Here is a 15,931-nt window from a genome sequence, read left to right on the forward strand (position 1 = left end):
GAATTGGCAGAGAACTGCAAGATTCATTGCTGATGTTGCATTGGACAGAAGAAGAAATAAATTATTTGTATAAATCAGCTGCTATAGTCGGCAGAGATACAAGTTGGTGGAACAGAAGTGCTTCCTGACTTACAAGGGAAAAGGATCTATCATACTCTTGTTTTACTGTTTTTGTAGCCACCTATATTTTTAGGGCCACTTTGTTAATTCCAATTTTCAACAACTTTAATTTTCATTAAATTATTTTCAGGTTAAGGTTTGAGATAGCAGTGACTATAAATCCTGTGATGAAGAATGATATTAGCTATCAAGAATATTGTTACCTTGAAGTAATTCCATCAATTCAAGCTCTGTGGATCCGATATCAAACCATTTGATCTGCAGTTCGTCAAGATTTTGGTGGGGGAAATAATCCATAAGCTTCCCTCCGGGGTAAAACCTCCTGGTTCGGTTTGTCTGCACTGTGCACAGTGAAAGTAGATTGACTCAGCAGGAAACTACTTAACAAGTTTAAACTCACTCTTTATTTAAATTGCAAATTTCCACCACTTGTCCTGGTGGGGGCTCAGTCATGCAAGACTCTTAGAGAATTACACAATATTCTACCAGTGTTGGTGGTGAGGAAGGGAGAAAGAGGGTAAAACTGAGTCCACTTCTGTTCTCAACTGACAACTAAAGTTTCTGGCAGTGATCAATGAACAGTGAGCAGGAGCAGGTGACCTAGCCTACAGATAAAATGGCCCAGATTTTGCAGTAAAAAGAATGGATTAGTGGTCTGTCCCCATGACTTGTCCTACCTGCCTATATTCTTTTCCACCTATCCACTCCACCCTCCTCTCTGACCTATCACCTTCATCCCACCCCCATCCACCCATTGTACTCTTTGCCACCTTCCCCCACCCTCCTCCCTGATCTATCACCTTCATCCCCACCCCCACTCACCTATTGTACTCTATGCTACTTTCTCTCCACCCCCACCCTCCTCTCATTTATCTCTCCACCCTCAGGCACTCTGCCTGTATTCCTGATGAAGGGCTTTTGCCCAAAACGTCGATTTTACTGCTCCTCGGATGCTGCCTGAACTGCTGTGCTTTTCCAGCATCACTAATCCAGAATCTGCAGTCATTGTTTTTACCCAGTAAAAAGAATGCCAATATTATGAGCTTTCTTTTTAATTGAAGAGTAAATCACCAGCAGCTTCCATAGACTGCACATGAGTGGTTGAAATTCTGTTGCTGTTTGAGCTCTTCCTAATGTTTTGAGGAGACAGATTCAGCATTGAAATTCAGAAAAATCTTCACTGCTGCTCTGATACTCAACCATAATGCTAACAAATATGGAGTTTCATTTTTTGATATTTTAACAGCTGATTATTGTTTTCCAAAAGAAAGGTGCTCATTTTTTTAAACCTGTTCATTGTATATTTTACCTCTTTTAATCACACTTTTCTTTCCCTTTCTGTATTTTACTTCATTCTACCAGATTTCACATTGAAGTCACTATTTAACTTACAGTTGCTGGTTCAACCTCTGAATGACTCAGTAAGAATTCTACAGGTTGGCTGTTTGAAGAGTGTACAGTTGCTTGTTCTGTTCACACAGGTCCCAAATTACATGGTAGAGAACACTGCCAATTTGGCTTCCTAAGCACCACAAGGTATAGCACAATAGCTCACAGCAACAATGTGGTCAGGTGTAGTTGACATGAATGGTTGACACTGTTCATTGATCACTAACTGCAAAGTCTGAGCCAATTAAACCAATTTGCAGCAATTTCACTCAGGGAAGTCAATGTGATGATTGTAAAGGTGACAAGGGCTTTTGGGGATGTTGTTTGCAGGTTGGGATGTGATACTGGTGCTATATAGGTGAAGGTAAATTTCGGCACTAGGTTGCCTGAAAAATGTATTTAGGCGTGTTAGTTGGCATTTAAATACTACACTTGACCTGGGACTGCCCAATGTATGGTTATTACTCATTAGTTTAATATTTACACACAAGAGTACTCTGGCAGTAAACACAGTGAGAAAACAGTGAAAATGCAGTAGATTGAGTTCCAAAGCACTGTGCTACAGAAAAATACTAAACTCCTCGAATTTCTTATATTCCCCGTGGAACATGGCTGGGCCAGCGTTTATTGGCCATCCCTCATTGCCCTTGAGAAGTTGATGATGAGCTGCCTGTTTGAACCAATGGGAAATCCATGAGCAGAATCTGGGCAACCTCACCCTGGGAGCTGATTCATTGCAGCCTGCACTCACAGATACATTTAATCAATCAGATAACACAAACAATGCTAAACCCCTCATAACAAAGCTGTGTCCTACTTTCACCCCCTGGCTAAGTGTGCAGTGCAGTAAGAGAATGAAATAGGAGAACTAATGAAAAGAAACTCCAATACATACATGCAATTTGTTTGAATTCTGACAAAACCGGTTCATAAATGTCATAATAGATTTGCTCAAAGTTGGTATTGTCTCTGAAGAATAAAAGATCTTCCACAGTTATAGGATCAATTGATCCTTGCCATAGAGTAAGGCTGTACCTACAAAGACACAGAAACAACCATTACAAATGCTATAGGCAGTCTGCTCAAAAATATCATTAAACTCTTCGATCTACAATAAGAAATATTGCCAATTTTCTTCCCTCATCTCCTGGAGATACTTACTCGTACAAAGGTTACAGTTCCTAGGCCATCAGTAATTTGCTCTAACCCTGCACAAGTCCCATTTCACATGAATAGCCTGAGGACCGAGAGCTTCATGAACTGTATGCATGCCAATCACACGCATATGCAATTATCCAGTTGCATTTTCTACATTATACTTCTAGTTCTAATCTCCAATGTATATTTGGCCTTGCTGATCTGGGATAGGGGTTTATTCTCATGGGATCATATTCCTTCTTAGACGGTGGCGGGGAGGTGGGGATGAGGAAGCAACTTCAGTGCATTTATAGTCCTCTCAAGCCTGATAGTGACTCCAGAAGATTACACCACCTTCCGAGTTTGAGAATGTGCTGCACTGTCAAACCAAAGCCCATCTGCTCCCACAGGGGAACGTAAAAGATTCATTGAAAGATCACTGTACAGAAGAGTTTCTCCCAGCCAATGTCTATCCTTCAGTCAACATCACAAAAACAGACTTTCAGGTCTTTATTACATTGCTGTTTATGGGAGTCTGCTGCACGCAAATTAGTTAGTGTTTCGTACATTACATCATTGACCACTTTAGGAAAACTAAACCCTTCAATGTAAAACGCTTTGAGACATTCAGTAGTTGTGAAAGGCATTATATAGTTGCAAGTCTTTATTTTTCTTTTCAGAAACTACAGTGATATATCCTTCCCAGTTTAGAAAACACACGTGTGGATATTTACCTCTTCTTCAACAGTAGATTGACTCTGGTAGATAAATACTTCTCCTTGTCAAAGTAGGATATGAATAGTGGATACATTCCCCTTCCTTGCCGGGTGGTTTTGATAGTTTATAAGACACGTACACCACTTACCATTGAACTAAATGGTGTGGGATAAATGGGTCTTGGGATAAATGCCCTACAGCCACTAGTGACTACAATTGGTCTGGTTGCTCCACTGTGAGGGATGGCAGTGGATAAAGTCTGCCCAGGCTTCCCTTTCCTGGTCATTCTCTTGAGTATCCGATTGTAATATCTGTCCTGTTGACCAGGCAGTTGCTACAACTTGTCTGCAATACTAAGCTGGGCTAAATAACTGACAGATTAGGAACAGATGATAGGGAAAAATGCTGAAGAGTATCTGGAACCACAATGCAGCAAGAATTCAGTCAGCCAAACAGGAGGACAAAATGACATAAAAACATAGGCTAAAAAGCTCTCTACTGAATGCTGCAAGTCAATCTTGAGAGTGACAGTTATTGGACCACGCTACCTCTTTACCTCTGGAATCTAAAGTAAGTTTGGCCCAGAGTAATGGGTGATCTCTCTCTCTCACATATCTGTAAGGCTCTTCCGTAAAACAAATCTGGTCAACTTCTCACTCAGAGAGGGTAAAGATCAAACACTTCCATCACTGCAGTACGAACTACTCTTCTGATTTTTGCATGTAGCCTACACATGATCCAGAGCATCTAACATCCCTATAACAAACACATTCAAAACTCAGGTTCTGGGATCATTGTCGCCCAGTTACCCTTGGGTTCCACTGGTTTCTGAAGAAAGTTCAGTGGTCATTCTTCAATGTCCTACAGATTACCACCTTATAATCTATTTCCAATATTTTTTTTTAACTTAAAAACAAATTGTTAATAATTCCAGTTAACCAATGTAAATAGCGTAACTAGATGGGAACTTTATAAAATAAAATAACTTTGAGGTTATTTGAACAAAACAATGTTGAACTAAAGTTTGTTCAGAGAGGAAGGAAACATTTTTATCAACAACAAACTAATAGCATTCTTTGTGGCTTTTATCTTCTTCTGAATGCAATTGTATTTAAAGTTTCAAAATAAATTATGCTGTATTTTGTTTATCTAAGACAAACTAAACAATAAACAATCCATTCAGTCTTGTTTCAGAACTGTGCATTCATAAGATAGGGAGCCTGTGATTAACACTGCAGTGAGTAACAATGCTAATCATATTTAATTACAAAGTAAACATATATGCCCGGAAACTCTCACATGACTCATCATCTTGCCATTACCAGCTGCCAAGATAGCAGACAGCAGAACTAAACTCAACCTCACCCTTCATGTCTTACTTAGCTTTGTCACCCACCTCATCATTTGCTAATCTATACATCGCATCTATTGGAAATATGCCTGTAATTTAGAGAGGGCTGTGGACAAGGATGGTATGCAGCCCAGCACATCAGACGTGCCACTTGGAGGAAGAGATAATCCAGAGCACATTTCTTATACAATATCAACCAACCACATACAGTAGGAAAGGGCTGGGAGCTAGTTATTTTCCTGACCTTGCCCAACAGCAGAGATATTTGAGACCTTCTTCTGATAATGCAGATTGGGTTGACCTTGAGTTATTTTTGATCATATCTAAATCTCTTTTGATATTGGCTCCATTTTAATTTGGAAAGCATCCTCCCTTAGCTGCATCCTGATGTTTATACTGCTAAATCTGACTGTCTGACTTCAAAAACTTACCCATTCCCTCCCCACCCCAATACACTTAGAAAACTATGATTAAAACTTATTTTTCAAGGATCTTTAGGTTTTTACACTGGGATAACTGAATTTATTTTAACAGTATTAGCATAAAAAAGGTGATCTGAGACACAGACACGGGCACAAATTGAAATGAAACAGCATCAATAAATCCAGCAAAAATAAACAGAATAGCTTTATTAGTTGATATTCCTTTGCAGTTACCTTGGTGACTGACTGAGCAGCCAACTGAAATGTGGCCAAGCTCGCTTCAACAACACAGCTCGGACAGGGAATGTGACACGTTGTGGTAAACCCTTCACCAAACTGTACATTTCCTCTACCATCTTTCGAGTGTAGGGTTTAGTTGCAATCACCGGTAAGTACAGAGACATCCAGCTTGGGGAGAGGATGACATTTGGGAACTTTTTCTGAATAAGACTCAGGAACCTGCAGGAAACATTTCATGAATCAGAACATAACCAGACATCATTTAGCAAGAACTCAATATTAAATATAAGTTTAATATATAGTTGTTCTCACAGTGAGCTCCTGCTTCTCTGCAAGTCCTCCATATTAGTTATGGAGCTCCAAAATACTTGTAAACCAACAGTCAGTCTTTGGATGTTTCTTGAATTCAATCTTGAGCAACAAAAATTACTCATAAGGCTAATACCTACTGCTCATCCTGAGTATCCCTTGAAGGTGGTGAGCCTTCTGTATCAATTCTTTCAGTGCATGTGGTCCAGGTGCTCCCACACTGTGCTGTCAGGATTTTGATCCAGAAGTTATAAAGAAATGTTAATATTGATCAATTTTTTTATCCCCAAATACTGACGAGTTTGTAGAACACTGTTCTGTTTAAACCCATCCCCAGACAAGTGGAGAATATTCAATCACATGACAGGCATGTACCTTACTGACTTTGGTAGATTTGGGAGAATCAAAAGGTGAGCCACTTGCTGGAATTTGTTAGACTTCTTGTGTAGGTACAAATTGGAGGACTGAAGAGGTGAAGATCTAATTCCTTTGATTAGATTAGACTGAAGACTGTTGGAATTTTTTAAAGAGGTAACAAGTAGGTTAGACCAGGGGAACCCAGTGGATGTGGTCTATCTGGACTTTCAAAAGGCCTTTGATAAGGTGCCACACGGGAGACTGCTGAGCAAGGTGAGGGCCCATGGTGTTCGAGGTGAGCTGCTGGGATGGATTGAGGATTGGCTATCTAACAGAAGGCAGAGAGTTGGGATAAAAGGTTCTTTTTCAGAATGGCAGCCGGTGACGAGCGGTGTCCCGCAGGGTTCGGTGCTGGGGCCACAGCTGTTCGCATTATATATTAATGATTTGGATGAGGGAACCGGGGGCATTCTAGCGAAGTTTGCCGATGATACAAAGTTAGGTAGACAGGCAGGTAGTACTGAGGAAGTGGGGAGGCTACAGAAGGATCTAGACAGGTTGGGAGAGTGGTCCAGGAAATGGCTGATGGAATTTAACGTGAGCAAGTGCGAGGTCTTGCACTTTGGCAAAAAGAATATAGGAATGGACTACTTTCTAAATGGTGAGAAACTTAATAAAGCCAAAGCACAAAGGGATCTGGGAGTGCTAGTCGAGGATTCTCTAAAGGTCAACATGCAGGTTGAGTCTGTGATTAAGAAAGCGAATGCAATGTTGTCTCTTATCTCAAGAGGGTTGGAATATAAAAGCAGAGATGTACTACTAAGACTTTATAAAGCTCTGGTTAGGCCCCATTTGGAGTACTGTGTCCAGTTTTGGTCCCCACACCTCAGGAAGGACATACTGGCACTGGAACGTGTCCAGCGGAGATTCACACGGATGATCCCTGGAATGACAGGTTTAGCATATGAGGAACGGCTGAGGATACTGGGATTGTATTCGTTGGAGTTTAGAAGATTAAGGGGAGATCTAATAGAGACGTACAAAATAATACATGGCTTTGAAAAGGTGGATGCTAGAAAATTGTTTCTGTTAGGCGAGGAGACCAGGACCCGTGGACACAGCCTTAGAATTAGAGGGGGTCATTTCAGAACGGAAATGCGGAGACATTTCTTCAGCCAGAGAGTGGTGGGCCTGTGGAATTCATTGCCACGGAGTGCAGTGGAAGCCGGGACGCTAAATGTCTTCAAGGCCGAGATTGATAGGTTCTTGTTGTCTAGAGGAATTAAGGGCTACGGGGAGAACGCTGGCAAGTGGAGCTGAAATGCGCATCAGCCATGATTGAATGGCGGAGTGGACTCGATGGGCCGAATGGCCTTACTTCCACTCCTATGTCTTATGGTCTTATGGTCTAAGATCTAATTCCTTTGTCAGCAAACAGCAGGCAAAATATTACGTAGTTTCACTAATATTGCAACGTATCAATATTTCTTTTGGAGGTGTCACTAGGAGCAGGATTGGGATCATCAGAAATTATAGTTCAAAAGGAGGAGCGATATGAAACATGAAAATACTGTTTAAAACACAAGTAGCTCCTAATCAGTGATCCAAGCTATTACTCAGCCACAAGGTCGATGCAAGATGAGAGTGGTGCTGGAAAAGCACAGCAGGTCAGGCAGCAAGTGAGGAGCAGGAAAATCGGCGTTTCAGGAAAAAGCCCTGCTTCTACACCTAAAAATGTTATTTTCCCATTTTATTGTAGGTTAAATTAAGTCTGTGATTCATACTCAAAGACACCTATTATTGTTGAATTATTTAGTTCAGTAAAGTGACAAAATCCTTGGATCAAAATCCATTCATTGATTATGATCCAAACATCTTTATTAACTGTCTGATTATCCTTCATCCTAGGATTAATTATTCTATGTGGATATCTTCCAAACCCTTTCAATCATCTCCAGTCTGTAATTTCTATTCTAAGACCCAGATTGTTTTCTTTAAATCAGAAAGCTATAAATATATCGGACAGGGATTAGCATTCTGTAGAATCACTAGGACAAATGTATGGTTGTCCTACTTTGTGTATATTTGAAGTATAAAATAGAGTCACTATCAATTCTAATGGAACAGTAATGGTGGGCAGCATGGTGGCACAGTGGTTAGCACTGCTGCCTCACAGCGCCAGAGACCTGGGTTCAATTCCCACCTCAGGCGACTGACTGTGTGGAGTTTGCATGTTCTCCCTGTGTCTGCGTGGGTTTCCTCTGGGTGCTCTGGTTTCCACCCACAGTCCAAAGATGTGCAGGTCAGGTGAATTGGCCATGCTAAATTGCCTGTAGTGTTAGGTAAGGGGTAAATGTAGGAGTATGGGTGGGTTGCGGGTCAGTGTGGACTTGTTGGGCCGAAGGGCCTGTTTCCACACTGTAATGTAATGTAATCTAATCTAACCTGCCTGATTTTGTTGGGGTTGAGTTGTGCATTTTATTGTGCGATTTCAGGGTTGTAAGTTTCTGTCACAAGTCTTCATGTGACTGAGCAGGTTTAATAAGGGAGAGAATCTGGAATTCAGAATTCATTCCTTCTCTTCCACTATCCTGCCTCTTCATTCAGACATTTTGAAGTTGAAACATAATGCAATTTGCTGGACATGTTGTCACCATTTTGAGTGACTAGTAGTAAGCCCTTTACTGTCATTAAAGGTAATGCTGCCATGCTCCAAGGAAAGTTCCCAGTGTCTCTGGGTGAGATTGGCCATTTGAGAGTTGAGAAAACAGGACTCTGTGGGGAAAACACTTTACAACAATCTTGCCATGGTGTCCATCAAGGTTGATTTTACACGAGTTTTATAAAAACCTTTGACAATTAGCTTCAAGAAGGACCCTTGTATTTCTTCAATGGTCCACCGGTTGTGTATGGAGGATGTGCCAGAGGCATTGCTTCTGGAACTTCCCTAGTGTTCCTGGTGCTACTGATACGTAGCCCAGATTCTCATGGCAGTACAGGAGTGTGACAAACAACAACTACTTTATCTATCGTGACATCTGAAAGAGGTTGCTGCCAAGGTAAAACCAAAAAAAAAGAGCAGAATTAGGCCATTTAGCTGCTCTATTATACTTTACCCCCATCACCATTGGCTGTTATCTTGTTTAGCAGCCTCCTGTGCAGCGCCTTATCAAAGGCCTTCTTGAAATCCAAATAGACCAGGGTCCATTGGCTCTCCTTGTCTAATTTGCTGATTATCACTCAAAAGAATTCTAACAGATTTGTCAGGTATGACCTCCTCTTGACGAAGCCATGCTGATTCAGCCTATTTTAACCTGATGCACTTCCAAGTACTCTGAAATCTCATCCTTAATAATAGACCCTAAATTCTTATCGACAATCAAGGTCAGGCTAATTGACCTATAATTTCCTGTCTTCTGCCTCACTCTCTCTCTTCTTAAACAGGAATGTTACAGTGCCACGTACCAGCCCTCTGCAACCCCCCTTGACTCCAGTGATTCCTGAAATGTCACCACCAGTGCCTCCACTATCTCCTTTGGAATCTTGAGGTGTAGGAGAAAGTGAGGACTGCAGACGCTGGAGATCAGAGCTGAAAATGTGTTGCTGGAAAAGCGCAGCAGGTCAGGCAGCATCCAAGGAGCAGGACAATCGACATTTCGGGCATGAGCCCTTCTTCAGGAATCTTGAGGTGTAGTTAACCTTGGAGTGTAGTCCATCTGGTACAGCTGATTTATCCACCTTCAGACCTTTCAGCTGCCCCAGCACTGCCTCCTTAGTGATGGTCTGCCCCTCTCTCCTCTGCCCCATCATTCTCGAAGTTCTGGTCTGCTGCTGGTGTTTTCCACCATGATGACTGATGCAAAGTACCGATTCAGTTCAGTCCAAGGTCCACTCTTGCCCCTCTCTTACCTTTTAGATATCTAAAATAAAACTCTTGCAATCTTCTTTTGTATTACTAGCTAGCTTCCTCTCATATCTCATTTTCTTCCCACATATTTCTTTTTTAGTTGTATTTCTGCTGATTTTAAAGACTTTCCAATCCTCTAGCTTCCCACTAATCTTCATCACATTGTATGCTTTTGCTTTTATGCTGTCCCTGACTTCCCTCGTTAGCCATGTCCTTTCATAGTGAAACGCTCATCATATTCCAGCATCTTTCCTCCGCCATGTACGCAAGGTGGAATATTTAGTTGACCATTACAGTGTGGAAACAGACCCTTCAGCCCAACAAGTCCACACCGACCTGCCAAAGCGCAACCCACCCATACCCCTACATTTACCCCTTCACCTAACACTATGGGAAATTTAGCATGGCCAATTCACCTGACCCGCACATCTTTGGACTATGGGAGGAAACCGGAGCACCCAGAGGAAACCTACGCAGACACAGGGAGAATGTGCAAACTCCACACAGTCAGTTGCCTGAGGCGGGAATTGAACCCGGGTCTCTGGTGCTGTGAGGCAGCAGTGCTAACCATTGTGCCACCGTGCCGCCCACTAAGATCTGGGTTGGTGTGGGTTTTATTTTGGCAACATTCAAAGACAGGCAGAACCTCTTGTAAAATTGTATATTTGAGAGGAAAACTAATTTCTCCTCAACTTTAGGGATCTAAAAATTGTAACTACCTTCAAGAAAGGCTATCAATCATGCTGTGGAAATGATCAAGCTATTTCCTCTGTGCACAACAGGGACCATCCCCCAATTAGCTTAATGTCTGTTGTTAAGGAAATCCTTCTAGAGACACAGTGTGGCTTTAGACTTTTCAAATAAATGTCTCATATGGTCTTTCTTATCAGATAAATCCAAGAAAAACATCAAGAACCACACCACAAATATTCATTGAGATGGCCAAATCGTTTTATAGATAAAATCACAAGACTCTGGGGATTGTGCTCCAAAGATTTGGATGTCCAAGCAGCTTAATCACAACCTGCAACAGTTTCATGATTATATGAGCGCAACTGTCATGAGACAGAGATCTGAAACAGACCTTCAAAATCCAGCCCTTGTCAAGCAAAGCTCTGGGATTGCCCCAGTATTATGGACAATCTGCCTGAAAGTGGCTATTCACCTCATCAAAAATCAATGGCCCTGCAAGCTACGTCATGAGCGTCCTTTTACACATTAGTGTGTGCTGGCTCACCATGTGATAATCCAAACCTAAACTTGCCATCATGGCAAGAGCTGTGGCATCTCCTGAGCTGGTGGCTGTGGGCATCAGATCAAAAGATGGTGCCTCTATATCAGTGCAATGACTCTGTCTATGTTTCTCCTGGGGCTGCTGTGGTTAGGCAGCCAGAAGTTGTGTGTCTGAAAACAGAAGCTGGTGATGTGAGACAGGACTGCAGTTGTGCTTACATTACATAATTGTTATTCACCAACTGAAAGATCTGATGAGAAAAGATTTCAGAAATTTCAGAAAATTATTTTTCTTTCAATGTTACTTTAACAAGACAGAGAGAGTAGCCAGAAATAGTTCAATGTCTGCCAAGCGGAAAGTTAAAGCTAAAGGATTGCCCTTAAATTATTTAAGTGATGCACTGGGTCTTGGAAGAACATGTTCAGAGCAATGCAAGGAGGAACTTCATCAGGAGGGATAAAGAAAGGGAATTAAAAATAATCTTTTTTTTCCTCAAGAGATGTGATGATTCATGCTGGGCTATAGATCCATGTCACACTTTCTATGCTCCACCAGTACTGACAGTAAGTGTTTACAGGAAACGTGACCATTCAGTTTTAATGCTGAACCCATTATAGTACATACAAGATGTCAGTTCATTGTTCATTATGTGCCGTACAGGCAGGATATACCCACAAATGGAAATCCAGTCAATTCTAGCCTGGTGCTCCCTAGCACGCAGTGTCTGTTAATAGCACTCTCACAATATGAGTTCACAACACAGACATGATACTAGCAAGCAACAATCAGAAGAGTGTCAAAAGTCAAAACATGCAACTCCAATTTATCACATCTACAAGTGGAAAGATTTACGTGCAAAAAAGAAAATTCAGTTATTTCCTGTGTGGTTTCTCAGCAAGGTGCAGTATTCCAACAGGATATAACAGAGATAAGACCCATGTTGGATGTGAAATTAAAATGAAGACTGTTTATTGTGCTCGTATTTTTGATAATTTTCAGCACTGGGATTAACGTTACCTGGACGCATTGACAGGCTGCATAAATCCTGGGACATTTGGGCCAATCAGAATGTCAGCATTTAGCCAGACTGGCCGGTTGAAATGAATTTCATTATATTTCTTTACCAGGATATCCAGGGAAGGGTTCACCGCATCAATACTTTTAAAATCCAGCTTGATACCTGGGAGAAAAATACATTTGTTTTACATTTTCAGACCCTATGATAATACCATGAAACCCTTTCCTGTCCCCATGGTGTCCATCTCTAGAGCACCTCACATATTCAATATTCTGGTGGGTCTTATCTGTAATCCACCATAGAGGGTCCATGCACAGCCACCACTACAAGCCAGTGTCTGAAAATCATTGTTACAATCTTCATTTCAGAACAAAGACCTTCCCCGATGTTGTGAGAGGTTCATATAGATTAGTTGTGTGCCCTGCACTGCTGTGCTAGACTACATGGGAAGAGTAGCATTCATTCCAACTGCATCCAGAAAATATACTGTTCACACTGTGAATGGTGAATGAATGGTGATCATTAGATCTCCCACTGTTGCAATTACAATCCAGCCACAATCAGCCATTAGAACCATCAGTGGAGACACTACGAGCACAACAGGCCTTTGGAAAGAGATCTTCTGAGGATCCCCTTGCTCCCTGAGCTGCAATAGCACCTCCTCTCATTATGTAGCAGTACTGTTGAAGTCAGGGCAGCTGTCAGTATTCACCATACAATATAAAAAGAGATACACAACACGTGGTAAAGAGTCATGGAACAGATGCAAATTGTAACCAAGTATGTGGAATTGACTAATAAAGAAAGATTTAGTGATGCTTTCCTAGTATCTCAAAGACTGCAGAGTGGAAATGTCGAGTTGGGGGGCACACTTATGGAGCAGTGTGGAGTTTGCACATTCTCCCTGTGTCTGCGTGTGTTTCTTCTCGGTGCTCTAGTTTTCTCCCTCAATCCAAAGACGCACCAGTTTGGTGGATTAGCCATGCTAAATTGCCCATCGTGTTCAGGGATATGCAGATTAGGTGCATTAGTCAGGGGCAAATGGAGAGTATTAGGGTAGGGGAATGGGTCTGGATGGGTTACTCTTCAGAAGGTCAGTGTGGACTTGTTGGGCCAAATGGCCTGTTTCCATACTGTAGGGATTCTATGACTCACCAGACATGAGCAAGATGCCTTTAGAAAAGAACAGGAGAATAAACTGAGGAATTTACAAGTTTATTCAATGATATTGAATGCTGGAGTCACAATCTGTTCATTGTCCTCTCTCAGTATGTGTCCATTCTGGCCATGTCCTCTCTCTGGCTCCCTCCCAGTGACCAACACTCTCGCTGACTGCTCACCATCCCTGGCATCAAGGAACCATGGCAGTGAGAGGGACAGAAGCAGTGAAAGGTGGGGGGGGAAGAAACAGGGATTGGGCACTGACAGAAACAGCAAGCAGGAGGGTGGGCACAGAGAGAATCCCTTGAGCACCAGTGGCACACAGGATTGAGTTGGCACCAGTTTTGGGCACAAATCAATTTTACTGTGGCATTGACTCTTTATCAGTCTATTACCCTTTGGCATACCCTAACGACCACTTCACCAACATGAGTAGTATTCAGATATAACAGTATGAGATATTATAGGGGCATTTTCTTAGCAAACTTTACAAAAACAGCTGGTGTTGGCACTCATTATTAAGGTTTTGATTTTATTGTGGCAAAGATAACACACATCTCTTCTGATTATTTTTCTCCCTCCAAGTAACAGGTTTATTTTACTCATCCAGAAGAAGGTATAAAACATGTTTTTTAAAAGGTTGAACAGACCAGATGTTAATATAAAGACAAATTGCATTTGTTAATGTAATAAAGTAAACCAAGTGTTATCAAGAAAAATTTGATATCAAATCACATAAGGAGAGATTAGACCAATGAACAAGATCTTGATCATAATGATGGGTTTTCAGGAGTATCTTCAAGAAGGAAAGAGAGTTGGAGATTTGCAGCAGCGTAGGGGAGATCACTCCAGAATTTAGGGTCTAGGCAACTGAAAGGAGGCTAAGTGATTAAAATCGAGAATGCTGGAGAAGAAGAGATAGAGAAGCTGATGGCATTGATGGATTTGAAAACAAAATGAATATTTTTAAATGGAGGCACTGCTGTAGCAGGAACCAGTGCAGGTCAGCAAGTGCAGGGAAGACAGATACTTGAGATCTTATATGAGTTAGAACATGGACAGTAGAATTTTGAATGACCTGAAGAACTAGGGAGGTCAGCCAGATACGAGTGAGAACATTTAAATCCAGCGGTAATAAATTTCTAACGGCTTCAGCAGTAGTTAGGTTTGGAAAGGAGAAAGATCTATTGTTCAGAATGAATTTTTGATCAGGTAACTATTACCTTTCTTGGATCTGATGACTGCATCCAGCCATTCCTGCAAGGTATTGTCACTGTAGATACTGGGTGGGTGAGCCATGATGGGGGTACCAGTCTCGTTTTGAGTGTCGAGTCCTTCAATATTGACATCTGCTTCCAGTACCATTGCACTGCCTGGGAACACACATTCACAATAATCAGGCTGTGAAAACATGCCTCATTCTTTCTCTATGGCTTTCTCCACTCGTTGTTCAAAGTAGGCCAAAGCGGGTTGGTACAATTCACTGAAATCTTTATGGACACTGACTTGCTGCTAGATTGGTGAGGGGCGGGTCAACTGAGATATGCATGAAGGAAGCCCCTCTCTCTGAGCTTGTTTCTGGACACATTTCACAGCGCAGTTGACCAATTTAACATACTGTGCCTCAGAGTGCTGGCTTTGTTATTTTTAGTTGACAGCCTGCAGAATCTCACCTCTAATCATGTCTGTCCTGCCAGGAGTTCTTTTGTCTGAGGAGGAATTTCTACACAGAAATTCTGAGATATTATGCAGTAATCCTACTTGTTGATCCACCTATGAACAGGTACCTAACACATTCGGGTTGTTGAACTCGAGCCCAATGGTCCATACGGTTTATTTTGGTTGAAATACTTATCCATCAGGTCTGTCATCTTCAACAACGGGAATTCTTTCCTCCTTGTTCCGCAGAAGAGGTAGCTACAGTCCCAGAACATCATTGACACGAATACTGGTCATTTAGGAAGCCCTTCAGCTGAACTTATAAAAGCAAGAAAATCTCCACAGTTCTTGAGTGTATTGTTTCCAACAAATTCTCTCTCTATTTCGCAGGGTGCAGAGCATTAGGCTTACACCTGCATTCTGTAAGGCAACTCACTGCAGCAAACTAATAACAGTGAGACAGCTGAAATTGTTCCATGTGTAGACATTATGGATACAGGCTAAGGGTCATGTGGTTATAGTAATGTGTTTCTACTCTGAGCCAGGAGGCCTGGTTTAAGTCCTAAATGCTCCAGAGGTGTGTCATAATAGGTTGATTAAAAATATCAATGGATACAGCTTCTGTTTAACCTGGTGATCCTTTGATATTAAGCTTCTAATATGACTTGATCTTTCCCTTAAGTCCATGGATAGTTTTGGACAGTTTCAGTTCAGACTTTTATTCCCAATAGCCAGTTTACAAAATTGTCCATTCTCAGCCTGTGATGAATGCAGAGGTTTCACCCTGCATTAAACAGGGGAAAATGTTTGCATTACATTTTTTATGTGTGCTTTAATATACCTAGGGTAGATATATTTTAGAACCAATTGGTGTTACTGAGCTACAAGATAGAGACAAATGTTCAGATTC

General features: G+C 41.5%; 1 protein-coding gene across 1 annotated transcript in view; it reads right to left on the minus strand.

Annotated features, from left to right (window-relative positions):
* Positions 1 to 15,931, minus strand: part of fam151a (family with sequence similarity 151 member A) — a 36,809-nt gene that overhangs the window by 8,311 nt on the left and 12,567 nt on the right. The window contains exons 3-7 of the mRNA XM_072573757.1: positions 14,586 to 14,735; positions 12,201 to 12,363; positions 5,371 to 5,595; positions 2,405 to 2,544; positions 324 to 461 (exon numbers count right to left, since the gene is read on the minus strand). Coding sequence (XP_072429858.1) covers positions 324 to 461; positions 2,405 to 2,544; positions 5,371 to 5,595; positions 12,201 to 12,363; positions 14,586 to 14,735 — 816 coding nt within the window. The remainder of the gene's footprint in view (positions 1 to 323; positions 462 to 2,404; positions 2,545 to 5,370; positions 5,596 to 12,200; positions 12,364 to 14,585; positions 14,736 to 15,931) is intronic.

The sequence above is a fragment of the Chiloscyllium punctatum genome, chromosome 7 (assembly GCF_047496795.1).
Source record: "Chiloscyllium punctatum isolate Juve2018m chromosome 7, sChiPun1.3, whole genome shotgun sequence".
NCBI classification, from domain to species: Eukaryota; Metazoa; Chordata; class Chondrichthyes; order Orectolobiformes; family Hemiscylliidae; genus Chiloscyllium; species Chiloscyllium punctatum.